Genomic DNA, 26,265 nt, shown 5'->3' with positions numbered 1-26,265 from the left:
TATATTTTTTTAAAATATATCTTGTCAAAAGAAAAAAATGAATTCTTTGAGCATACAATCTGCATTTGTAACAACAATAAATGTAGTTTAAATATCAAATAAATAATGATTGTTCCATATTTGTCTAATGATGATGATGATGATGATGATATATATATATATATATATATATACATATATATATAGGGAGAGAGAGACATTTTTTGAATTTGTGATACCATACTTTGATCTTTCACTTTTTGTTTTATCTAAATAGTACACAATTTATTTCTTTTTCTCTTTAAATATAACTAACAAAATCAATACAAGCATTAAAGTTGTAAAATTAGTATGTGTATGACTTGAAAGAATTTGAAATTAGCAACACAGATTTGAAGTTAAGGATGGTGTTATTTTTAAATTTCAATTCAAATGTGTGTTAAATGTTTATTTTTTTTAGGAAGTAAATCATTTAGTCTACACATACACACACAAATATATATATATATATATATATATAAGAGTTACTTTTGTAAAACTTATTTTTTTGATTAAATAACTATTTTCATAGAATAATACAAAAAATACCACATTTTCACGTTTTACCCAATGTAAAGTGACAGATAAATTTCGTATTTAAGAATATATCAAATCATGATGAATTGAAGTTTTATTTTTATTTTTATTTTTAATTCATATTATTATAATTCGGAGGTATTGTTTTGTTTTTTTTATTTATTCTTTACAATTATTATACATAATTTAAATCAAATAAAGATTGAAGAAAATATTGCAAGTTGATACTAAATCAAACGAAACACATCATGAAAATACAAAATTAAAATTAGTACTTTAAGATATGTATTTTTGTATCTCGTTGAATAAAATAATTTCTTAGAAATTGTGTAAGAAACAATGGATTTTCATACTTTTTCCAAGGACAAATGAGTATTTTTAGTCTCTTGTTCATGATGTCTCTTTGGGGGACAATTGATTTTCTTTGGGCAATTGTTTTTTTTTTCCTCACATGAAAAAGTCTAACTTATCATCCTGCTCCCAAAATAATCGCAGAGGCAAAAGGCTAACTTATCATCGTGAAAGTACTTTAAAAGTTGAGTTCTTCTGAGGAAGAAAAAGTCTACGGAACCGACGTCATCAATACACGTCACCACATCTGACCAAAGCTGACTCAATTTTTTTTGCGTACGTGGTAATCAGCTGACATGGAATGCTGACATGGCAGACCAGATAATTCAGTGTGGGCTTGGAACGGCGAGCCCAGTGTGGAAGCTTCGGGGTCGAATTGCTTCCGAACAATTCTTCTCCTGTCTTCTGATCAGTTGATTGTTGTTCTTCGACCTTGTGGTTCATCGATTCCACGACTATCTCTCTTTTTGTGATTTCCGAACTCGGGATCGGAAGTGTGTTCTTTATCCTGTAGTTTGAGCCATTTTGTCAGGTTTCTCGCGCTTCCAAATGGAGGGAAAGCTTGCGGACATTACCCGGTTGTTTCAGAAGTTCAAGGCCGCCTACGACAAAAATGATACGGAAACCAGCGACAACATCCTTTCTCAGCTCAAGGTTCTATTGCATACTCGGTTGCTGCTCAATTGGCGAACGATTTGAAATGTGTTAGGTTTTGGTGGTGCGGGTTAGGGTTTTGAGGTTGTGTGTTTGGATGGTGCTGGAGGAAGGCAGGAATTGTTGATGCGTGTTTGGAAAAGAGGGCTGACCTGACTCGGATTTTGAAGAAGAAGAGGTTGGAACAAGTAAAGTTGGAATTGCACGGTGATTTATGTCAGCGGTATCTGAGTGTTGCAGGTGAAGCTGACTGAGTTGCCTAGTCTTCCACCCCTGTTTAAATCGTCTCCATCATCCATACAAGAGCTTCTTCTCGCAAGTATGTGTAGCTATTGCTGCTGCTACATTAAGTTTGTTTGCATGTACATTATCGGTGGTTGCTTTATCCAATTCAATTTATTGTGGATTATTTCCGTTTACACGCTTTTAAACCTAATTCAGCTCAATTTGGATTTCAACAGTGTGCAGTGTATATCATTTAGTTCAGCCGTACAATGCCTCGATTCAAAACTTCATGGTTCATACATGTTCTTCAAATGACGTGTAATCATTCGTGTGGAGTCTCCATGACCTCTCTTTGTTAACTCGTTTTCTAACTTACAGAGAGTCCATATTGTTTGTAGGGGATATTTTGGAACATGCTGTAGTTTTGAGTGTGAAAATGGAGGATCAGGATGCATTTGAGCGCCATTTTCTTCAACTCAAGTCATACTACACCGATACTAGGTATGCTTTTACTCTTTTATTCTGATAATTGTAGGATTAACAGCCCACGGTAAGAGTTTTAGATTTTCCTGAAGGACGAAGTTTGTAATTGTCAGTATTCTTATCTTCAAATTTGCTCTTAGGATCTCGTCTTTACGTATCGTACTTTGACCACATATTCATTTGATGATTTTTTTTGTCGGTGGTCTATTTGTTTCTTTAAAGATGATGCAAAAGCCCATTGCTCATAATTTATCCTGTTTAGTCTGTACGAATATCAATACTCCTGGTAAGTTTCATATAAATTCTTTATGTATTACATATTCGTCTGAGAACTGAAATTCACATATCTGTTTGAGTTTGGTCATGTTTTTAGCTAATCAGTTCTTCGATTGCAGGGGGGTGATTCCTCCGTCCGGACAAGAGTATCCCATTTTAGGTCTCAACTTGCTGCGGCTGTTAGTTCAGAACAGAATTGCGGAATTTCATACAGGTTACACACTTTTCTTTTCTTTTTCAAACTGTAAAGGCCACTTTGCACTAGTATACTGCGTTCGAAATGACTAAATTCTAAACTATGTTTTCTTTCCTGCATTGAACATGTTCTATTGCAGTTACTTTTTCGAAGATGGAGTATGCAGTGAGCTCTTTTTGTTACAGCTGCTCGAACCAACCATGAAGCCAGTAGATGTCCTTCTGTATCTTTTTGCCTGTATCTGGCTATTGAGATGCGTGTGAATGGGTTTGCAGAGCTAGAGCTTCTACCACCTGCAGCTCATGATCATTCATGCATAAAGCATGCTGTGGAGCTAGAGCAGTCGTTCATGGAGGGCGCCTACAACCGTGTTCTAAGTGCCCGTCAAGCTGTTCCACATGAAACTTATGTGTACTTTATGGACCTTCTTGCCAAGACTGTCAGGTATGATACACCAAGGAATTATGAATGACTTTCTCGGTGGATTGACTAGAAACTGCGTTTTTGCAAGGATGCTCTTACTGTTGCAAAGATCATGGTAATGATGTACTCAATAATTACTCATTTCATTGTGCACAGAGATGAAATCGCAGGTTGTAGTGAGAAGGCGTACGATTCGTTGTCATTAGTGGAGGCCAAGAAGATACTGATGTTTGCGTCCGATCAAGAGTTGCTGGCATACGTTCTGGATGTAAGTATTTCTACAAGTGCTTGTCTCACATCTTTCTAACATTTCTACGTAACACATTTCCATATCTTGCATGTTCTTAGTTTGTGTTACGGATTCTGTTGAAGTCCTTCATGCGTTCTCAATTTCATGGGACCAAGGGGTTGCTTATTTGCAACTGATAATGTTTTGGGTCCGAACATTATTCAGGATCATCCGGATTGGGAGATTCGCGGCACCAGGGTGTATTTTCAAAGAGCCAAGAAACTTGCACCATGCAAAGAGATTCCTTCTCTTCAGCTAATCAATCAAACTCTAGGTTATGCTAGGGAGTTGGAGCGTATTGTATAGAAGTAGACTTATTGCAGCTCGAGTGTTTTGTAAACGAATCCTGAAAAGAATTTGACGATTAGGCAACTTTTGCATGCATTTACACTCAAAATTTGATCCAAGCATGCGTTGTTTGGTCCTCCTATGCATAACGCGTTTACTTACGATTCACTCGCTGGATTTGAGGATCTTCTTCTTTAAGGATTGGCGTGTTTTGTGGGATATCTTGTGCACGCCTTTCTACATTTTCAAGGATTTTTGATCTCGAATTTTTGTGCCTTCGTGTCACTAGATCATGTTTGCTGAGAGATCCAGTTGAATTTGTTGTTCGTATTGGCCTTCACTTCTTCCCTCTACTTGTCACTATTTGCGTGCATGAGGACTGCCTTAGAATCTTTTGTAATGATTCTCGCAGTAATGAAGAACAACATAGAATGCTTATGGACGGCATTGACTTTCTCTACTTGAGAGCTCAGCAGGTGGGCTTGTCACTGTTTAGAGCATTTGATCTGCTTTGCAACAGGCACCTCTGACGGCAGCTTACTACTTGAGTTTGTACCTCATTTCAAACCGCAGTGGAAGTTTGAGGAATTTCAAAATGTTTTCATTTGTATTCCAAATCAGGTGAATCAAGATTTTGGACATTTAAATTCAAGAATGTTTCATCTAGAAGCCAAGGTTTCGCATGAGTTCTGCATTGTGTGATACTCAGATTACAGTTGCTGACTACAGCAATCACTTACGACGCAAAATTGACCATCTTTCGTGAAGTCAACAAAATATGTTGATAATGCTTCTGAGTTGGGAACTTTGAATTTCACTCCCTTTGTTTTAATCAAGTTTACTACTGCTCTCTGAGGATTCTGAGGTTTGATTTTGAGTTTCTCCTTCCCTCTCAACTGTTTGTAAGCCATCAATAGGGTTAAGGATGTGGGTAACTTGACCAGATAGGTACTCTGACCATGTGAATGGTTTGTACAGGGGAGGGTGTGCAGGGCTCACAAACTCTGGAGCAGCGGTAATAAAGATATTCGCCGGAGGATAGGCCGAATACACCATGGAGAGCCGGGCTTTGTCTCGATTCGGCACTGCTCGATGTAGGACAGCTTTATAGTTGTCATTTGTGATCACCTGCAAATCATAAAATCAGTCGTCAAGCTCGAGTTCGGTTCGAAGGATGAAGTTAGAACAGGTATGCATTTTTCGACTTTGCGATTACCAAAATCATTTCTGTTTCTCGTGGCTTGTGCATCACCAAGTTTTTTCTTAGAATTAATTAGAGGCATTTCGAAAAAACTGATGTTAAAGGAGCCTATAGGAGTTCGAATGTACCTGGCATACGGCAGCCACGAGGACAACCATGACGTCGCCTCGTGGTGGCACAGTAACCCACTGGCCATCTTTTTTAACTTGAAGTCCTTCAACTTCACATCCTTGGTGCACTATGGTTAGTAGGGTATCATCAATGTGCGGTGGAAGTCCGATGTCTCGGGTTGGGTGTTCGCTAGCTGGGTAGTTGTTGATTCTCAACACTCCAAAATGTTCTGTCAAGTAGGGTTGAAAGTGTGCTAAGTTTCCGTGGAGTTCCAGGCCTTCTACCATGAGTCTCACGACCTTCAAGGCCAGCTCATGCGACTCCTCATTATAATCATCTATGCTCGCACTGGAGTTTGAACGCAACACTGGCAAATGTCAGTCTACCTGTATTGACCTTATTCGAAGGTGCTTATTGAAGATCATGTACGCGGCCAGCGAACATTTTGTTTTAGTGTAAGAACATGATCACACAGTGCAGGTTAATGAAAGATGAAAGAAGCAGATTTTTCGTTAGAGTGTAAAGAACCAGGGACGCTCTATCGTGCCATTGAGGTTGTGGGTCTGATTGCTACTTACCTAAAACCTGGGTTTCCGCGAGGCCAGAATATGCTAGCAATTACGTCAGCCTCAGAATTTGGGTACCCGAAGGTTATGGCTTCGGATGCAATTTCATTGTTGACTGCGTCTGCGATGACAGCGCCGTTTCCATATCCAGACAAGCTGCCTGGTGATCGTTTGGCCTTCCACCGTGTTTCATTTGGCAATTCAAACACCCCGCACGCTTTAGCTCTGGCCCTTTCAATCACATGCGGTTGAATACCATGGTTGACCAGCTGGAAAGCGCCCCATGTTTTGCATGCATGAGCTATCTCAGTTATAATGCGCCTGCGTTCAAATTCGTCGATATGATCGCCATTTAGTGCTGCAAGGTCAATTACTGGTATAAGATCTGAAAGACTCTGTTTTTGCTGCTCATGTCTACTCCCCTCCATTTGAAGACTGCAATGACAACGTGTCGAAAAAATAAGTTGGTAATCAGTAGAGTTCATGAGTTCTGTGACACGATATGTCGAGGATTCTGTTCTTTGTAAGTTTGCCAATGTAATTCATGTTGACGTACAGAGAATGGTGTCATTCGAAGAGTCCTCCCAAGAACAGAGGCGGCAACACATTTTCCATTTGACGATATTATTTCAAATTAACCCTCTTGTGATTGCTTCCATATGTGAAGCGAGTTATCCAAACTTTCATCGCTCTGTTGCTAAGCACGAAGATTGATAATTCAATTCGAATAGAAGCCCCAAGATTCTAAGAGGTCTAATCCGGTTCTTGCACGTTCTCAAGAAAATGAGCAGGGGTTTCTATCAGGTGTGGTACCTCAGACTTAAAATTGTTGGAAATAAACCTTAAAGCTAGCGCCTCGTATCTTTGTCTTTAGAAGATACTCCTGAAATTATTTTCGCGCTTTGAAGGCTGACTTTTTATGGGCTTTATGGGCGGACTACAGCCTGCAGCACTCACAATTATCAAAGCTGCAACAGGACGTTCATGACCGATTTGTAGTAGATCATGCTCACAAGCCACCTGTACCTAGCTGTGTCGGCTATGAGGAACCAAATCGCAATTACGTTCAGTTTGGTGACTGCTTTCGCTTAGGAGGGAAAGCAATCTATGAAGCTAGAATCTCAAACTTTTTCACATGCAAGTGTTGTCGAGGTCAGGTACCTAGATGTTTGTTGCTGTATCAGCCTCTTCGGAGAAACTTGAACAATTTGGATAGTCTTACCTCCAGCAATAAGCGTCATGAAGGTTTCTTCATGAATCGGAGATGTCACATGTGCTTGATTTCACAAAAACTTGGATTTACTTACATCGATCGAGATACATTGCAAATGGGCTAAGGATGGCCTCGTTTGATCAGCTTATCAACCTCTCTAATCAGTTTTAACCCAACGATCCAAGCTGGGAATTTCAAATCACCTCACCTTGATTCAATCTCAACGAATTAGTGCACTGCTGTACTAACATCGATGCTGCTTGACTTAAGCGACTTTTATATGAGATGTGCATGTTAAGTGACAACCAGCAACCGGGCTTCACGAGAGTTGATAAGTTGGAATATTTTAAGATTCAGTGGAAGACTTTCCAACACGGAATTCATGCACGAGAATGCCCGCATCCAATAAGGACTCTTGGTGACAGGCGAGGATCACGTTCTCGTCACGATGCCGAGTTGAATCAAGGCAGAGACTCAAGCTGTCCTGCGGAATGAGACTTTCCTTCCTTTTTAAGGGCTCCTGAATATGCTATCCAGTTTGGAAGCAGCTTGTGTGGACAGATTACACTTGTTGCAAGACAAGGGACTATGATTCTTTATCATCACCATGTGCCCGACACTGTAGAAGTGGATCAATCGGCATCGTTGGACCAAATCGTGAGTAGCTACAAAGCTGGCGACATTGTCCAACTCCTATAGAATTTGCAGGTCCTTGAATTGGGAGTAGGTAGTACGGCACAAGCTGAAATAGATTGCGATTTCCATTAAAGGATACCACATCCAATCTGGGATAACGCAGATTAGCATTTTTCTCTTTTGTGGCCATGGATCTTACTGAAGCAGGCGACGTCCTACCCCACAACAAACAAGAAAATTTGATTGGGAGCTGCCATGGCTACTCAAGAAACAGCTTTAGTGATATTCTGCATCGGTGGACCTCATCTGCAGGCCCATAGTGGTGAATGACGAGACTAGAGACTACTCAAATATCACCTTGAGGTACTGTGTGCCGACTTACCTGATTTATCAGATAAGATAGCACCTTGATTTATCAGAACAAGGGTTGAACAAGCTCGGTGGGGCTTGCAGCTTATTTCACTTGTATAATGTGCTAGAGAACCCTTACGGTCGGTTTTTGATCTTTAAGAGAGTTCTCAAGCTTGCCGTAGCTGGAAAAGTCACGGAACTGATTGTGCCTATTTTCAAGCGCATGGATGCATTCTCACACGAGTGGAATATTAGTGAGAGTGATAAGCGTGATATATTCCTTTCTGCAACAAACATTTTGAAGGACCAAAAAGGGTAGGTCACTTAAATTACGTATATCGTCATTTACGTTGCTGTTGTACATTGTGATTTTTTATACTTACCTTATTTATCAGATAAGACAAGGTTTGAACAATTATTCATTCCACCGACCTTGTTCAAAGATAGCATTTTTGTCCGAGTTGCAACACCGCCGACTGGCCTCGGGGATATTCTTGGTCGGTGGAACTTCGTGGCATGTGTTCCACAATTCCAGTCAATGAGTGCTTGGGTGCAGGAGGATATAGGACTCAATTGAATGATGTGGGCGTTGATTGAATCATTGCCAGGATGTACTCATCGCATCCTTAGACTTCTTTTTTGTTATTATTTTATTATTATTTTTTTATAATTATCTCGTTGAGTTGCGTTTGCAATCTCAATCTTCGAAAAATGGGCTTATGTGGATAGAAACCGCCTTTTTAACCCCCCTGGATCTTGGGTTTATTAGGAATAGTTTGGAATAACTGATTGAAGGAGCATGTTGAGATTTATTTGGTGAAAAGTTTTATAAAGGTTTAGTATTTGGTGAAAAAAAAGTTGTTTTTATTTAGAGACACCATTAATATTATGAAGTGAGAAGGGGTCATAAAATGAACCAAATTATCCTATTGTAAATTTAAATATGGAATTTCATATACTAAACTTTAAAATAATAATAATATAAAAAAGTTCATTTGAAAATTTTAGTATTGGTTTTTAGTAATTTTATAGAAATTAAATTATACAAAAATCCACTTTGTATAATTTAATTTCTATAAAATTTGCCTTTTGAAGTAAATCTTGATGCAAATTCTAAAGTATAAAAATATTTAGGTCACATAAAAAATAATGTATTCCATTTCATCTTTTTTCTTCTTAAGGTCTCTTGATTAATTGGCCAATTAAATAAGACTTCTTGATTTAACAAATTCTAAGTATCAATAGTTGTAATATAAAGATCTTCTAAGATTATCTATATTTTATAGCAATTGGTGTATTTTTTGTTTTTTGTTTTGTTTTTTTCATATACAAATTTAATTACAAAGAATATTTTTTAAGACATTGATAAAAAGATAAAACAATTAAAAAAAACATCAAGGCCAAAACATCCTATTGATAAATGAAACCTAAGAAAATATTAACTTATTATAATAAATTTCTATTAGTACCAACATTGTTTCCTTTAACTTATAGATTTTTAGACCAATTGGTAGAATTGTAGAATTCTAAAATATTTTTGTGCCTATTTTCAAAGCAAGTTTTTAGTCATACATAATTTCTTTCATCTATGTAAAAATATTTTTACTTATTTAATTCATTTAACTTTCTACATCAAATAATTGTATATTACAAAATTATATCATATTATTTTCTTTGTCTAATGGTCATTTTATTATGCTTTATTATTTTTATTTTAATAAGTTTAGATTTTTGATAATTATTTTTTTTAAGTACAAACTAATTAGTTGATAAACTTTAAAAACTTGATAATATACTACTTACAATTTTTTTTTGTTGCTATGAAGACACTTTTTATAATTTTTCACTTTTAAGACTATTTTCTATTTTATAAATTAGAAGTGTTATCTAATCTCAAACACACATTTCTTAAGGATATTCTTGTACTTTATAAATAATTGAACATAAATTTATAGGTATATTTTTTATTATTATTAGAATGATGGCTTAGCATTGTTCTTTACATATTACTAATAATCTCTTAATATCAAAACAATCATATAAGAATTTATTATTTAGTTTAGTTAAATTAAATAAGTCATATCTTTTTTGAATTAAATTTGAAGTTTGGATATGGGTTGTCACTTCAATTAGATTCTATTAAGTTTTATAAAGTATGTTCTCTAAAAACTTTTTATATTATTTTTGGCTATATATGCCATTGAATCTAATTTAAAAGACTAAAAATAAATTTTAAGATTATATTTTATTTTTTTTAATTATATTGTGGTAGTATTTAAAACATCTATCTCTTTTGTTTTGACATTAGAACATATGAACACTCATTTGGTAAATCCATAAATTATATCTTCTACTAATATTTTATTGTATGTTTATCTTATACCCAATTTTTTTTGGTGTTTTTGGCATATAATATGAAACATGACCAATCTATCTTGGGTGTCTAAGACTCTTTAAATCCACAACAATATAAAACCTTATCACAAAGTAAGACAAAATAGACCAAAAAAAAATTGAACTAATGGAAATAGAACAAAATTGAATTGAATAAGAAGATGCAAAACCAAACTTTACTAAGAGAGAAGGTTTGAAGCCATACTTGACCAAGTATCCTAAAAGGCCCTAGTTAGTCTTATTTATACTTTGTTCTACCACCTTTGACTTTCTAGAATGTTCCTAGGTAATAGATCCCATTTAGGTAACTGCCTTAAATTCCTTCTAGAAGGTCCTATGGTAGGCCCTACTTACATAACCGCCCTAAGCCTTTTTTAGAAGGTTCTATGATGGATCCTACCTAAATAATTGCCCTAAATTCTTTTTAGAATGTTCTTTAGTGGATCCTATCCGGTCTACTAATTTAACCTCAATTCTAAAAACTTCTATGGTTCTAACTATCTATTCCTATACAAATATCTTTTTTATACCCTATTATAATTAATCATCTTCTACTAATGCAGAACATCCTCATTTTGATCTCGATGATATTTCTACATTGTCTCTTAGCAATGGATGAAGTTTTGTGCAGGTTCTCACATTGCATCATAAATGAGATAACCTTTCTAAAGAACTTTGTACTGAAGTTGTCGACATCCATTGCCACAGCAAAGGTAGCAATGTTCCAAAATGCTATTTATTTTATATTCTTATTGATCATCAATTACAACTGATGGTGGTAGTGGTTGGTATTGATCCAAAAAGCACTTTGGCTCAATATGAAATTCTTTCATTTGCAAAACATAGAAGACTAGATGGACCCAAGTATGTGGCAAAAGGTCAAGGCAATATGCAACATTAAAAATCATTGCAGAAATGGAGAAAGGTCCAAGCCATTGAGGTGCTAGCTTACAGATTTGAGTTGATGTAGCAAGTGGCAAGTTGGCATTGGAGAATAATACCTACTCACCCTCCTAGAAGGTCTTATGTTGTCAATGGTTATCTATATATTACTTTTATTGATTCTATATAATAAAGAGGTGGTGCCATGCCTCTTATAAGGCTGTTGTATGTCATTTTATAAATTCTTCCATTATTGGATTATTGGTGTCAATGGGATGATGGAAAGTTACTAGCATAATCAAATGTTAATCAATATTAAAGAAAAATGGTGAATGACTTGTACTTGCTTGAATACTATCATTATAAGCAAATTTCAAGGACATCAAGTATTCATCATAATCATTATGATGAACCACCACAAATATCTATAATATATCCTTTAAGGTCTGATTTGTACACTCTATTTGCCCATCTATTTGGAGATAGAAGACTATAGACATGACAAGTCATATGCCTAATAGCTTAAACAAGGTTTGCCAAAAACTTTTCATGAAGTGTGGATCTCAATGTGAAATGATGACACAAAGTAATCCATGGTGATGAAAGACAATATCAAAGAAGACTTGTACAAGTACTAGGGCATTAATATCCAAGAGCATTGTGGCCAAATGAAGTTGCTTCAAGAATTGATTCTTAAAGACGGCAACTAAAGTATGATTATGAAGTGCCTGTGGCAAACATGTAATGAGATTCATAGTCACCTGCTTTCAACATATCGTAGGTAGTAGAATTAGCTACAATAGTCTAAGAGATGCTATGTTGTATGCTTTATTACGTTGATATGACTCGCAGGAGTACACAAAGGCTCAAATATTACAATCCAAGCTTGCCTAAAATCATGTCCTTGAAATCCGTTCTAAAGTCTTTTCTCGTCCCAAATATCTAAATATTGGGATGTAATGTCCTTCTTGAAGTATGCACGTTTGAAATATAGCATTTTCAGGTACATAAATCCACTTCTTGAAATAGAGCAAGCCATCACTAAGAATGTAATTTCCATACTATATATTATCTACTTTTAGCCTATTGCTAACTATTTTGAAATAATCATCTTCATGCATAGCTTCCTTCCATTCCATCTCTTTGGTTAGATTTGAAATGACACTACTAATGGTAGCCACTTCTACCTTGTTTCTTGATTTGTCCTTCTAGTCTAGTCTCTATAATAAGTTGTTTGGCATAGTATGTTATTGCCTTTGTTTGTACTCAAACTGAATATCAAAAAGCTACAACTGTTCTTTCTAATGATGATGTCATGATTTCATATTTTTTAGATATGAATTGTATAGCAAGGATCGATAGTCAATTCAAACAATGAATGGCTTTTCCACCAGATAGTGTCACCACACTTTTGTGGTATGTACATTTGCTAATTGCTCTCAATCATGTGCAGAGTAATTGGGCCTTGCCCTTCTAAGCTTATGTGATTCATATGCCATAGATTGAAGGTCCCTACCAAAGTCTTGTTGAAGGACCGCTCCAATAGCAAAGTGAGAAGCATCAATGTCAAGTGTACAAGGAAGGTTAAAATCATATGGTTGCAATATTAGAGCAATAATAAGTGCCTCCTTCAACTTATCAAAGGTGCTTTGTAGCTCTAGTTTCCATTCAAATGGAACACCTATTTGTAGTAGGTTTGTCAATGAAGCAACAATGTGAACAAATCACCGAATAAAATGGGGATAATATCTAGTAAGGCCTAAAAATGAGTGAACATCAGAAGCATCTTTAGAAATTGGCTAATCCTCCACTACTTTCACCTTCTCTTGTGCCATACACATGCATTTGGAAGACACTACATGCTCCAAAAAGATGACTTTCAACTTCCAAAGTTCACATTTTAATTTCTTGTAATAAAAACAACTATATTGTAGTCAGTGCAATATTTTTCTTAGATGTTGCTCATACTCTTCAAAGATTTTATTATATACAAGGATATCATCAATGAAGACAACTACATACTTGTCCAAAAGGTTCTAAAATAATCTATTCATGTGATGCATGAAAGAGGCTGGAGCATTGGTAAGGCCAAAATGTAAAATCAACCATTCAAAATATCCATAGTTCATACAAAATGTTATCTTTTTTAAGTCCTTTCTTACAATAGGTGTTTGCTAATAGCCACTTCAAAGATCCAATTTATTAAAGATGATCGCACGTCGAAGTTGGTTAAGAAGATCATCCATACATAAAAGTAGATATGTATTTTTAACAATCTGCTAATTGAAGCCTTGATAGTTGATGCAAAGGCAAAGTCCAACATCCTTCTTGGATGCAAAGAATATAAGTGCTTTCCATAGTCATGTGTTTTCTTGAATGAGGTTTTTTTCTAAAAATTCATCCACTGTCTTCTACAATTCTTCAAGTTTTTTTGGTGTTAGGTTATAACTTGGTTGATTTCCTTGTTTGGATCCAAACAATAGTTCTATTTAAAAGACCTACCTAGTAGCATACTTCTTGATCAAGTATTGATCCTTGGTACCTTTACTAGAGAATCTAATTTTCCTATTCTTTTTCATTATCGACTTAGTGAGTTTTGAGACTATGAATCCACCTTATCTTCGTGATGTTTGAATTTTGTTGTTTTGGACAACCTCCAATTTGATGGCTTGGCTCCCGACAATAGAAAAAAAATCCTTTTTGTACTAATATTTGTCATTTTTGTGGTATCAATGATCATTGTATGGCATCAATCTCCATTAGCATTCATTGTTGTGCCATAGTATTAGATAGCGACATATGACTTCATGCTATAGGTCTTGCTTCTGGTAGAAATATCTCTATTAGCCGGATTTTGTAACAAATTTTATTTGTTTTTTACTGCTTTAGGCTGTAGGACTTACTTACTAGCCTTAATATGAGTCGTTACTAGTGTTATCAGCTTATAATGAGATAAAAAGATTTAATGCACCTTATTTGCTCTACCCTTGTGCTATTCAATATAGCAGTTCCTGACAGGTTTCAAACCTTGTAGGAAGCGATCCATCATCTCTACATTTAAAATATTATTAATTTGGAGATATAGAGACTTGAATTGGAAGATATAATCTTGCATTGACATAGATTGTGTAATATTTATCAATTGTTTGCATGCTATCTTCTCTGCATTGATGGACCAAAATTGATTCTTAAACTCGGTCTCAAACTCCTCTCAATCACAAAATCCACCTTAAGCTCCATAGCTTTGAATTCAATGTCACCACCAAATGGCTATCATATATAATTCCTTCAATGGTATTTGTCCCAGATAGTTAGAGGTACTGTCACATATTGAAGAGCCATTGACATACATCTTCTTGTCTTGAAGTCCTAGAGTATGTATTAGGCTTATTCAATTTTAACTTAATAGATATTGACTCCCTTAACCTCGAGGCTTCTATTTGCCCTTATAAAGTAGCTATCTGGCCTAAGAGGTACTATATTTGAATGTCTATCTTGGATTATTTCCCTATATCTTCCATGTTGTAATTTTTCTACCAGATTCTACTATTGTAATGCCTTCTTACTTCCCATTTGACTTTTTAAGAATAGCTCGTGATAGCTTCAACATAATATCTAATATGACCAGAACAATTAATCTTCAACTAGATGAATGACTATTAATACACTACCAAAAGTAAATAGTCTAACATATGATGAAACATGACCAATCTATCTTAGGTGTCTAAGACTCTTCAAATCCACAGCAATATAAAACCTTATCACAAAGTAATATAAAATGGATAAAAAAATAATTGAACCAACAAGAATAAAACAAAACTGAATTGAACAAGAAGATACAAAACCAAACTTTACTAAGAGAGAAGGTTCAAAGCTATACCTGACTAGGTGCTCCAAAAGGCTCTGACCAATCTTATTTATACTTTGTTCTACTACCTTGGACTTTCTAGAATGTTTATAGATAGTAGATTCGACTTAGATAACTTTTTTTAATTCCTTTTAGAAGGTTCTATGGTAGGCTCCATCTAAATGACCTCCCTAAATTCTTTTTAGAATGTTCTATGATGGATCCTACATAGTCCACTAATATAATTCCAATTCTAGAAACTTCCATGGTTCTAACTATCTATTCCTATAAAAATATCTTATTTATATCTTGTTACATAATAGGTAGTTACAATCTTTTAAATTGAAAGGTTAAATCCTGTCACATAACAAATTTGTTCCATATCTTAGATATATATTTTTAAAACATTAATATGAAATAAAGATATTAAATTTGTATTATAATTATTTTATATTTAAGTTTTATTATTTTAAAATATTTTAATTTAATTTTTCATCTAATATTTTAAAATTTATAAGTCAAAATAAAATAATATTAAAAAAATAAACTTGTTATAAAATGTTAAATTCTCTTTATAAATCAAAACTACAAAAAATAATATAACTTAATAGAATTTAATAGGTTATTAGACAATATGTATTTAAAATTATATATTTAGTTTTTTAAAACTTAATTATATATTTTTATTTATTTATTAATATTACATAAATAAATATAAATTTAATAGTAATTCTAATTATATATGATATTGAAAAAATAGTAAGTATTTATATGTATTTTTTAAAATAAGTATTTTTTATTTAATTAATCTATAAAAATAAAAATATTTTATTGCAAATTAAACATAATAAAAATTTAATTAGTCATCTCAAAGTCAAAAATTCAAATTTATCTTAAAATATTAATTACATTAAAAAAATAATAATAGTTTTGACTTTAATAAATTTTATAATTATATATTATAGTAGTTTATTGTTATAATAGTTCTTATTTGTAGAAAAAATATTTGTTTAAAGTTTTATAATAGTTTATTTTTAAGAATGAATCATGTGAGATTTTTAAACAACAACTCTGGTTTTAGATTTTCTTTAGATTTTTTTCTTATTAAATATATATATATATATATATATATATATATATGTTTTTTTTTTTTTCATAATTTTTTTTCTTCAGTTAATAAATTTTATACTCTAAAGAATTAATAAATCTTATTGTTATTAAAGAAAGATGGATGAATAATAGCAATATAAATTCAAAAAGAAACACTTTTATAATTATCTTTGAGCTAATGGCCTTAGAAATGGTTTTGCAAAGCATTTCCTAAGAACTTTACCATAAGATTTCATCTATTTGTGATAATTAATCTTGGTTTAACCTATCTTGCTACCAATGAGTAACAACCAAGCAATGGGCTAAGAAGAGTTTATACTAATATAATGAAGAATTTATAAAATTAACCCACCCATCCAAACCATTATAAAAAGAAAATCTCCACTATTAGATTCATGTTGGTTGAAAATCAATGAAAAAATAGTTAGATCTACAATCAATGACGATGGATGGATGAATTTAGTAAATTCTTGGATTAATTTAAAAATATCCTATAAATAATATAAGATTTGGTGTCAAAGTTAGAACTTGGATAGATTGATGCCAATGATTATAGATTTTGGTAGCACTAGATTAATTGTGAGTTCCAAGATTAAATTCAACCACTTATGTAAGAGATTGATTGCACTATATTTATGTTTTGATCCCTCTTCTTAATGCTTTATCACTTCTCTCTAGTTCATTGCCTCATCTAAGCCTTGGCTCTAGCCAAGGCTCGATTGGCCTCTTCTTCTTTGGTTCTAAGTTCTAATTTTTGCATGCAAGCATAGGTCGGTGCTTCCTCAATTTTAAGATCCAATTTCTGTGAGAAGGGTACTCTCTAGCCTATGACCTCAATCTTCCTTAAGCTCTATCTAAGGCCCCTTAGCCCTCTCTCATTTCTAGCCAAGGCCCCTTAAGCCTTTGCTTCCTCAATCTTAAATTCCAATTTTTTTGGGAAAGTTGGTCAGCTTCTTCCTAGCCCATGACCTCAACCCTCTCTTAACTTTGACGAAGACCCCCTCTGCCTCTACTTCCTCGGCCCTAAATTCCAATTTTTACGAATAAGCAAGAACATGAGCTTAGTACTAGCCCATAGCCTTAGCCTTCCCTTGGCTCTACCCAAGGTTCCCTTGACTTCTGCCTCCCATAGCCTTAAGCCTCCCTCAGCTCTGGCTAAGGCCCCTTGGCCTCGTCTTTAAGTTTCAATTTTTGCAAGTAAGCATGAACATGTATACAAAAACTCTGTTAAAAATTGACTAAAATCCATTATATGGACGAAGACTACTATGGTCCCGGTCTAGGGGTTAGGTTGCCCCGGTCGTCTTGAATATTGAAGTCACTTGATTTTTATGAATTTTGATATCAGTGCTCATGTAACTATATCCTAGAAAAATGCAAAACTCTATGTAGAAGATATTCCATCCAATCAGAATTGTCTCAAATGGAAATTCCAACGCATGACATGGAGATTGACAGACCCCCGAATTTTGTTCATGGCTGCAATAACAGCATCACAACAGTGCATCATGCAGGTCGAATAATTGAAAGTCGACAGGTATACGAGTAACACAGAAATAGACAAGAGAATAATAATATTCGAAATCAGCGTTCATTTCCAAAAACGTTCCCGAGAAAATTGCCCTACGCGAGCCTCACAACTTAACCGTAAGTGTCTTGACCAATCCAGGTCACTGCTAGCCTATTACAAATCAATCCCATACTTAAATCTCAAAGAAAATATGCTAGTTTATTTGATTAAACTTGAAGAGCTTGCGGGATGCCGCCTTGTGATAACTTTGCATGAGCTATGATCCTTCCTACGTTGTTGATGTTCTCCTGTACACAGCGAACTTTCGTATTAGTAACGCAGCGCTTCAAAATTCTACTACAAGATCTCGGAGACATACGTAAAACAAGAGATAAACTTCGATTCTGTCAACTGCGTGCACAATAACAGATTCATACAATATGGCACCAACCCGACAAATAACGTAATACACACATAAGTCGGAGCCAATAGATAACGTTTGCTAACCTTCCAACCAGCGAGTCCTGTGCGCAACTCTTGCCATTGTGCAGGTCCGAAAACCCTCCCAGTGCAGCGTCTGCAACAGATAATCAAATGATTGTTTTCTCAAAGCAGAAGATTCATCCTTGTGCTAAACGAGAGAGACAGAGTGGGGAGAGAGCGAGAGAGAGAGAGAGAGAGAGAGAGTCAGAGTGAATGTGTTGCATGCACGACTGGATCATTGACTGCAGAACATGTTACAAGAGATTAAGAAGGTTAAGAAAATTTTCAGAACATATTTTCTCTTAATACTGTGTATACTCATTAATACGTACCCAATAATCACTGTTTGTCTATGCTGATCCATCTTAGCCTCAAGTAGCTTTGCTCCAATAGCTCTCACAACCCAGTGCTCGACCTCGTCATCAGCAACCTGGCCAAGGACAAACGACAGTAGTCGAATGAGAGGACCCGACTACAAAATAATGAGGTTTTTGAATATACTTATGAAGTATAAAAGCAAGACAGATGCTTCCATAAACCGTTAACTGTGTACCTTCAGAGTATCACGGATGACAGCATAAGAAACCTCTCCGGAAGCCGCAGTAGCAAGCCCCACTAGCGACATCAGCCGCATTTTAGTAACACAATCCTCATGTACAAGTCCTGCATGCAAGCAAAAGTATCTATGAACATACATATTCCAGCAGGTAATTTGATCACAACAACCCCAAAGATGATAAACATACCATAATTCTCCAAAGTAGCAGCATCTGCAGCTTGAAACTCGAGGTAATCCGCAAGACGGCCAGTCAAAAATATCTCGAGCAAACGATATACAGGCTCATACTTGGGGTCCCTTTCGAGTTGTTTTACGGCTGGCATATCCAATAGGTCACACTGGGGATCACAAATAATAGAAAGAATGTTATCTGCCGACAAGCGAAAGTCAACTTATCATTTTTCATCGTAATTAACAGCATCAATTACATGTATCTGTAGATCCAAATATCTGTCAGGTCCTATTCCTGTGAAGAAAAGAACAGGTTCAACGATAGATTGAAATAGCCATATTGGAAAGTTAAGAAGTTCAGATACTTACAAGGAAAACGCTCTGATCACCCCAACGATGTTTCTGCAGTAACATCATGTCAGCATGAAATATTTGCACATACAACCACTTCAAAAAAGAGTAGCAGAAAAGGCACAACCTGTGATTTCAAAATCAGGACAGACATAGTTGATAAGGAGTCCGAATGAGCGAGATTAACCTGAAACATGTCCGGAGACTTGACAAATTCTATGACAGCTCTGACAGCTTCCTCTTTAGCTTCGTTCAATGTACTCGCATCCTCTCCAATAAAGGTTTGCAGGTACTTGAACAGAAATGCGTATGAGTCCTTCGTGTACCTACACGACTTTCATGATGGTTGAATAGCGACTACGTCAAAAGGTACGGGTAAAGATAAGATTTATAAATTAAAAGTTTTCTTACTGAAAAAGATGAATACTACCATAAGTAGTACCACAGACCATCATCTGGAACCCATTATAGAAACCTGAATCCGGTAAGTTGTCTTTGAATCTAAATAGAGTGATACTAAAAGAAAGTATAAAAAATCACAATGTACAATATCAACGTACATGACGATATACGTAATTTAAGAGACCTACCCTTTTTGGTCCTTCAAAATGTTTGTTGCAGAAAGGAATATATCACGCTTATCACTCTCACTAATATTCCACTCGTGTAAGAATGCATCCATGCGCTTGAAAATAGGCACAATCAGTTCCGTGACTTTTCCAGCTACGGCAAGCTTGAGCACTCTCTTAAAGATCAAAAACCGACCGTAAGGGTTCTCTAGCACATTATACAAGTGAAATAAGCTGCAAGCCCCACAGAGCGCGGCTTAAATTAGGAAGGCATGAAGCTGACCAGAATTAAAAAAAATGTCCTACAAGAACCCTCGAGGACAAAGGTAGTATAATAACTCAGTCAATTAAATTTCTTCAATTACAGCCTCAGGTCAGCCTTGTGAGGATATGAGCAGAGCATTACATACATGACACATTTGCAATAAGCAGCTATCTCTCAGCAACCGAAACTCTTGAGGAAAAAGCAGGTGACCTTGCTCATAGAACCAAATTGAACATATACTGCGATTATATTCCATTATGCGTGAAGAGGATGATGAGGAAGATGAAGTACATTTTAAGTCGACTGACTGGCTTGTCAATGGGCTGAACAGTGAGCTTGTTCGCAATTTGGTCCGCCATGGCAAGTGCGTCATCTGGGCTTTGTGCTTTCGATACCAAATTGGAGATGACAGTAAAAATGCATTCCATATCTGCAGAGCACAAGCGCAAAGATTAAATCCAATATGTAACGAATCCACTGGAATTCGTGCGGCATTGAAGATTCCAATACTTCAATGAAGTTGGATTGCATAACCGACATTCGCGAGGAAGTCGAAACAAACAATGCAGAAACTAAAAAATTCATGAATGTGGAAAACTTCATTCTAAACGAAAAATTGCACTGCTATTTGTAACTCCAGAAAAGAAAATAAATAAAATAAATGAACAAACAAACAAACAAAAAAGATCGCTATGATATGAAACAATACAGAAAAAGTTAAAACTCATGCCGGATACCTTTCTCGGAGGCATTCGCAAGCACGAGGTCTGCAGATGTGAGCAACAAATTGACAAGATCTGGATACCATTTATCCATCAAATATGATTGAGCTTCATTACAGAATTGCGCAACTGCTGGTCCCGCAATCTGCATAAAAGACAAGCAAACCGAAAGGCTTCATCAACCACAGTAAAGTTGTCATTCCAAGAACAAAATCCACCCCCGAAACAGCTATAAATCCATCCATTACGTCGAGAACCACGTTCTTCACAGAAACAGCCCAAGATTGCAGTCCGATATGTCTTCAACTTGTCAAAAGGCAAGTGAAAATGCTCGATACAGGGTAAAACAGGAGGATAAAAGCAGAAGGAAGACAAGCTCACATCAGGCCCGCCTTGAGACCATGCAAGCTCCGCTATAGTGCGGGCCACGGCCATCGTCGGCTCCTCCTCGGATGTCTCAAGTAAGGTCGTCATTGCAGCACTGGCTTGCTCTGCTCTACAGCCTTTGCGAATAAAACGAACATTAAGTGTTCGTTGCAGAGCAAGCGAGCAAGCAAGCGCGCGGGGTCGGCGACAACAGAGTGAAGCGAAACCCTAGTCCTGCAAAAGAAAGCGAGTAATGAGATTAGTGAATTAATTCCCGCGAGAGAGAGACGACCTATTTCCGCACCGGGACATCAACCGTGGCTTTAAATTTTGTTTTGTATTGGTTGCCATAAGTTTGGAAACACCAGGCTCACCGCACCCCGTCACCGTGGCACCTACTTAACATTTGTGTTTATTCGTATTCTAAGAAGAGTAGATGCCCCTATCTCCGCTCACTTAAGTATTTTAATGAATTCAAATATTGAAATGCCAAATTTATAAACATACACACACATAGATATGTAAGAAATTAATATAATATAAGATAAACCATTACCACACTAATTATTTCTAATCAACAATCACCTCATGATCTCAATTAAAGTATGTATCCTATTTGGAAAAATATTCATTTTTTTTTTGCTAAAGAAGACAAAAAAATTATAAAAATATATACACAAATAATTGCATTACCAATATTTGTATTGCATATATAGTTGAAAGGTATATATATATATATATATATATATATATACATATATTAACATCTACAAATAAATACATACATAAAGTACCAAAGTATTCCATTCTAAAAATACATATTTACATGGTAAAACTTCAAAAAAGAATAGAAAAAATCTATCATCCAACAAGATTTTTTAAAACTATTACTATTAAAAACATTTGATTAAACCATACTTTACCTACAAAACACTTGAACTACAAAAAACAAACATATCATGGAAGATTTAACTCAATTTCTATAAATGTACCAAAACCTTTGATTCTTTACTATGGAATTCATAAAGTGAGTATAAGCAAAATGCAGAAAAGATTAAACATACAAACAAACAAGAGATTAGATTCTGGTTGTTGTGTATGCAAGTGTTATTCTTTTTATTTGTCTTGGTTTTTGTTGTTTTTTGAAATTCTTAGAATAACTTTCATTGTTATAATTATTATAAAAATTTTAGTTACTTATTAGTAATTGATATTCTAATTCATGGCTTCTTCATCTTCTTGTGCAATATTTTAATCTATGAATGCACTCATTGTGAATTCACTAAGTGTAGTTGTACCATATCTTAAATAATTTTTGATTTACAAAACTATTAGCACCTCTTCATGTGTTATTTTTTGAATTGTGATATTATAGTATGGTTCTATAGCTATGCAAAAGATGATTGTTTTCATTTATTTTTTAATTTTTTTTGTATTTATAAAATATTTAGTTGATCTTTCTATAAACAACAAAATCACCAATTTGGAATGCAAGAAAAGAATTTGTGAAAATAATAACAACCAAAAATATTAAAGATGAAATCAAAGAAACTTATTAAGACTCTTGAAATAAAGGTTGATTGATTTATTTGTAGTGTTTTTATTGATGTCAACAAAATAAAATAACACAATTGTGCATTTTTATTTGAAGATCTTTCAAAATTGAGCAAAGTTAAAATAACCATTTTTCATACAAGAAAAGATGAAGAGACATTCTAATAACTTAGTTAATTATAAAGATATTTTATAGAATTGTAGAACTTTAAAGCATGCAAGTACATAGCCTAAAATAAACAAGATTTTGAATATCTAAAATATATATATATATATATATATATATATATATATATAGATATATATATATATTTTCTATTATTTCAAGATAAATTTAAAGTTTTTAAGTAATTTAACATTCTTAATTCAATGATGAAAATAACCAAAGGTTTTAGACTTTGTTTTTAAAGGTCCAAATTCTAGTAAAAAAAACAAGTGAAGGAATATATATACAATCTTTTAGATTTAGACCAATAAAAGCATTAAAACATATATATGCATTAGAAAAAAAATCATTCTCACCATCTACAAGTATTATTTTTATTTATTTATTTTTATATATATATATATATATATATATATAAATGAAACAAAATTCTATGATGTCATACCGCATTTTGTATAGCTTTAGAGAATTAAGGCTTCAAAGAATAAATCCTTGCAAAATCTCAAATGAATCTTCAATAATTTCAATATTAATCCATAGTAGTCTATTGTATGATTTGAGTGATCTTCTTCCTTGTTATCTTCATACTATCATACTTGATAAGATCAATATGCAATAAGATTGGAACAAGAGAAGGCTTTATTGCAATAAGGAAATTCAAGGATCTATACAAGTACAAAGACTTGGAGTTGGTCTGCTACTAATCCTTGACTACTACTACTTTAATCTAACTATCATACGACTAGAAGGAATGTCCTTACTATGCTAAGTCCTTGGCTTAAATACAATGAAATATCATCTTATCCTTCATTCATCTTTATTCAAGATTCTAATCTTCCATTTGTCTCCCAACTTTTGTCTTGTTTATGTTTGTAGTACTTGCTTTTCTTTTATATATCTTTTGTCCTATCTTATAATATTTTATCTCCATGGTTAATTTGAATCTAATATTAAATTTGTAATTATAATATGGCATCAAAAAAAATATTTTTTTGTATATGTAATGCAATTTTGTAAAAAAATATCAACTAAAATCAAGGTATTAATTATTCTCAATCTATTTACATACATCAAAAACTATATTAGTGACAATTTTATTACAAATTCTAGTATGAATTTCTATTATCAAAAAAAAAAATACAATATTGTACAAGATCTAGTATTATTTTAAATATTGAAAAAATATTCATTTTGCTCAGTCGCACGGCTCATCTTTTCATAGGTCAATTTTTTCAATTTCTAATTTATGATGCACTATTAAATATTAAAGTATAATTCAATGAAACACCAAAAATTGAATATTACTTGATTAAATAAGAGTAAAGGTTTCTTCTTTGTTGTTGTTAGAGAGAGAGTCTAAGAGCTCTAATTATCCAAAAGAAGGAATGTTAAAGTGAGGTAATATAAAAGGATTTTTTCCAAAAACTTTGATTGCTCCCAAAGAATTGATAAAAAGAGTGACAATGAAGCATAGATGGAAAGATGATGCGTTGCTAGGCTATGGTGCCTATACCAAATCTTTGTCTTCTAAGCCTAGTTTGGATATTGCTATCTAGACCAAAATCTCTTCAAAATGATGGATTCTAATGTAAGAGTTGAGAACACTTAAGGACTAATATTAGAGCACATTGTGCAATAATCTTGCTTGTATTATATATCTATATAGTGTGGATAGTCTAAAACTTGGATTCAACATCTAACATGTCAATAACTTCTTTTTATTCTATTTGTTCTTCTTGAGCCTCCTTCTAATATTTATTAACTACACTTAGTTGTTGGATCTTAATGTCTGTCATTATTATCTTATCCTTGACTTCACAAAGGACTTCTTGTGTGGCAATAAATTAAGCCATCCTTTTTGCTTTGTTATATAGTTAATGCTTAGCATTCTTTTCAAAGATGGACTATTGTTTGTAAGCAAGTCTTGACCATATATTCATGTGTTCTAATTTTTGAAATGAAGTCACATTAGATGCAAGCCTTCATGTTGTCTTGAATTGAATTGATTTAAATATGAAAAGAATAGAAAGAAGTGATGGTTGACGTTTGTATTTTTAACTAATAAATTAAAAAGTTAATACTTTGGAATCTTCTTCAACTTTAGAAGATTATGACATTAAGCCTTGAAAGGCCTATATATCCATTGGATATTTAATGTTGGTCTTTCTTGTATTATCACTAGCTTATTGAGATAACTTAATTTTTTAAACTAGATTTAAAATTGGAATATTAAAGCAACCTCTCATTTAACCAACACTCCTATAATCTATAGATGGCTAAATTTGATAGATACTAATAAATCTTATTATATATATATATATAGATATTATATTTAAAATCATAAAATTTTAATCAAATATTCTTCTTTTTTATTTAAAACATCTATGATTGTTGTGTAAAGAAATTAAATTGAGAAGATGATGAGACAAATGATCATAACTATTTTTTGTCTTGTATTCCAATGTTTTAGCTTCTTAAATTTTATTTAGTTTTGATAATTTATTATTTTAAAAAATTGAGTAAGAATAAATTTAAGGAAGAACTGCTTGATCATGTATGTAATAAAGATCATACTTTATATTTCTTACATTGATTGCTAGAAGTTCTAGTAGGAAAGTTTTCTTTGTTGAATAATAGAATTAAATTGAATTGTTTGAGAAGTCTTTTTTTAATCAAACAAGGAATCAACCATATGATATCAAATTTTCTTGAAAAATCTAATTTCTTAGCATCTTATAAGAAGACCAATATGCTAAGCCTTAGAATTCTAACCTTATAAAATTTATTAAAAGTAATTTTTTATTGTCATTGTATAGTCTTTATTAATTGGAATTAAACTTTAATAAGTTTTGATTCTTCATTCTTAAAAATACATCTTTCATTATATAATCAAGTTTATGGACATATAATTGCTCTATGGATCTTTTATATTACTCATTTGGTATTTAAAGACATATGGCTATATCTTTTCAAACTGTAAGACTACTAAAAGTGTGTTGAAACTAAAAGAAGAGATTAAAGTCAACTTCTGTAATTAATTCATTTGAATCTTGACTTTGAATGCCGTCAAAGTGTACTCCAAATATATCTTCAAATTTAATGTCATCTACCAAGGTAGCTAAATCTACCTCTATTTCATTACTTTGCAAAGTAGCAAAACCATCTATAAAGTTGACATGCATTATTTCATCTGTACTTAAGGTGAGGTGACTTTCTAAATATTTGGTAAATTTTCCTCATCCTTCTAATTGTATAGATTAAAGCTTATACATGCTAATAAAATTGGATGTGCCATACTAAAGCAAATTACCTCTTTATTTTCTAAATTGACAAATTTTACTTTATTTTAAAATTCCTTCTTAGATATAAAAAAAATTATTTTAAATTTTAAACAAAAAATAGATATAAGAAACTTTATTTTGAACTTTATCTATTTTTATTATAATATTTAAATTATATGAGATTTGTGTGTTTAATATAAAGCTTTAAGAAAAGGTG

The 26,265-nt window shown here is 33.6% G+C and overlaps 3 protein-coding genes across 7 annotated transcripts; 1 reads left to right on the top strand and 2 right to left on the bottom strand.

Annotated features, from left to right (window-relative positions):
• The first annotated feature begins 1,312 nt into the window (after positions 1 to 1,312).
• LOC112294792 (26S proteasome non-ATPase regulatory subunit 8 homolog A) lies at positions 1,313 to 3,908 on the top strand. Its single transcript, XM_024545634.3, has 7 exons — positions 1,313 to 1,560; positions 1,801 to 1,879; positions 2,184 to 2,286; positions 2,664 to 2,758; positions 3,016 to 3,184; positions 3,320 to 3,431; positions 3,618 to 3,908. The coding sequence occupies exons 1-7, from the start codon at positions 1,456 to 1,458 to the stop codon at positions 3,756 to 3,758; spliced, it is 804 nt and encodes a 267-aa protein (XP_024401402.1). The 5' UTR covers positions 1,313 to 1,455; the 3' UTR covers positions 3,759 to 3,908.
• Positions 3,909 to 4,325: 417 nt separating this feature from the next.
• On the bottom strand, positions 4,326 to 7,068 carry LOC112294791 (gibberellin 3-beta-dioxygenase 1). Of its 5 annotated transcripts, none has more exons than XM_024545628.3 (5): positions 6,780 to 7,068; positions 6,432 to 6,562; positions 5,631 to 6,053; positions 5,070 to 5,400; positions 4,326 to 4,868 (listed from the first exon to the last, which is right to left on the bottom strand). In XM_024545628.3, exons 3-5 carry the CDS (start codon positions 6,044 to 6,046, stop codon positions 4,569 to 4,571), a joined length of 1,047 nt encoding a protein of 348 aa, XP_024401396.1. In that variant the 5' UTR covers positions 6,047 to 6,053; positions 6,432 to 6,562; positions 6,780 to 7,068; the 3' UTR covers positions 4,326 to 4,568. The 5 variants fall into 5 exon arrangements, with proteins under 5 accessions (XP_024401396.1, XP_024401397.1, XP_073396401.1 ...); XM_024545629.3 differs by having other exon boundaries at positions 6,841 to 7,068; XM_073540300.2 differs by having other exon boundaries at positions 6,432 to 7,068.
• Positions 7,069 to 17,608: 10,540 nt separating this feature from the next.
• On the bottom strand, positions 17,609 to 21,247 carry LOC112294027 (uncharacterized). Its single transcript, XM_024544111.3, has 11 exons — positions 21,063 to 21,247; positions 20,697 to 20,826; positions 20,251 to 20,389; positions 19,716 to 19,928; positions 19,313 to 19,451; positions 19,144 to 19,176; positions 18,791 to 18,941; positions 18,598 to 18,707; positions 18,377 to 18,474; positions 18,069 to 18,138; positions 17,609 to 17,869 (listed from the first exon to the last, which is right to left on the bottom strand). The coding sequence occupies exons 1-11, from the start codon at positions 21,153 to 21,155 to the stop codon at positions 17,789 to 17,791; spliced, it is 1,257 nt and encodes a 418-aa protein (XP_024399879.1). The 5' UTR covers positions 21,156 to 21,247; the 3' UTR covers positions 17,609 to 17,788.
• Between the last annotated feature and the right edge of the window lie 5,018 nt (positions 21,248 to 26,265).

Source organism: Physcomitrium patens, chromosome 17, assembly GCF_059467195.1.
Source record: "Physcomitrium patens ecotype Gransden chromosome 17, ASM5946719v1, whole genome shotgun sequence".
Lineage (NCBI taxonomy): Eukaryota > Viridiplantae > Streptophyta > Bryopsida > Funariales > Funariaceae > Physcomitrium > Physcomitrium patens.
The sequence above is the reverse complement of the archived record's forward strand: the minus strand, read 5'-3'. Positions and strand labels throughout refer to the sequence as shown.

Excerpts from the sequence above, each read along its gene's own strand:
- LOC112294792 (XM_024545634.3), top strand. The coding sequence starts at position 1,456 with ATGGAGGGAAAGCTTGCGGACATTACCCGGTTGTTTCAGAAGTTCAAG. Across the intron at positions 2,759-3,015 it reads AATTGCGGAATTTCATACAG|AGCTAGAGCTTCTACCACCT; the intron begins GTTACACACTTT and ends ATGGGTTTGCAG. Across the intron at positions 3,185-3,319 it reads CTTCTTGCCAAGACTGTCAG|AGATGAAATCGCAGGTTGTA; the intron begins GTATGATACACC and ends CATTGTGCACAG.
- LOC112294791 (XM_024545627.3), bottom strand. The coding sequence starts at position 6,859 with ATGACGCTTATTGCTGGAGGTAAGACTATCCAAATTGTTCAAGTTTCT. Across the intron at positions 5,401-5,630 it reads CGCGGAAACCCAGGTTTTAG|TGCGAGCATAGATGATTATA; the intron begins GTAAGTAGCAAT and ends TTCAAACTCCAG. Across the intron at positions 4,869-5,069 it reads TCGTGGCTGCCGTATGCCAG|GTGATCACAAATGACAACTA; the intron begins GTACATTCGAAC and ends TATGATTTGCAG.
- LOC112294027 (XM_024544111.3), bottom strand. The coding sequence starts at position 21,155 with ATGACGACCTTACTTGAGACATCCGAGGAGGAGCCGACGATGGCCGTG. Across the intron at positions 18,475-18,597 it reads TCATCCGTGATACTCTGAAG|GTTGCTGATGACGAGGTCGA; the intron begins GTACACAGTTAA and ends GTCCTTGGCCAG. Across the intron at positions 18,139-18,376 it reads AGACAAACAGTGATTATTGG|ACGCTGCACTGGGAGGGTTT; the intron begins GTACGTATTAAT and ends TATCTGTTGCAG.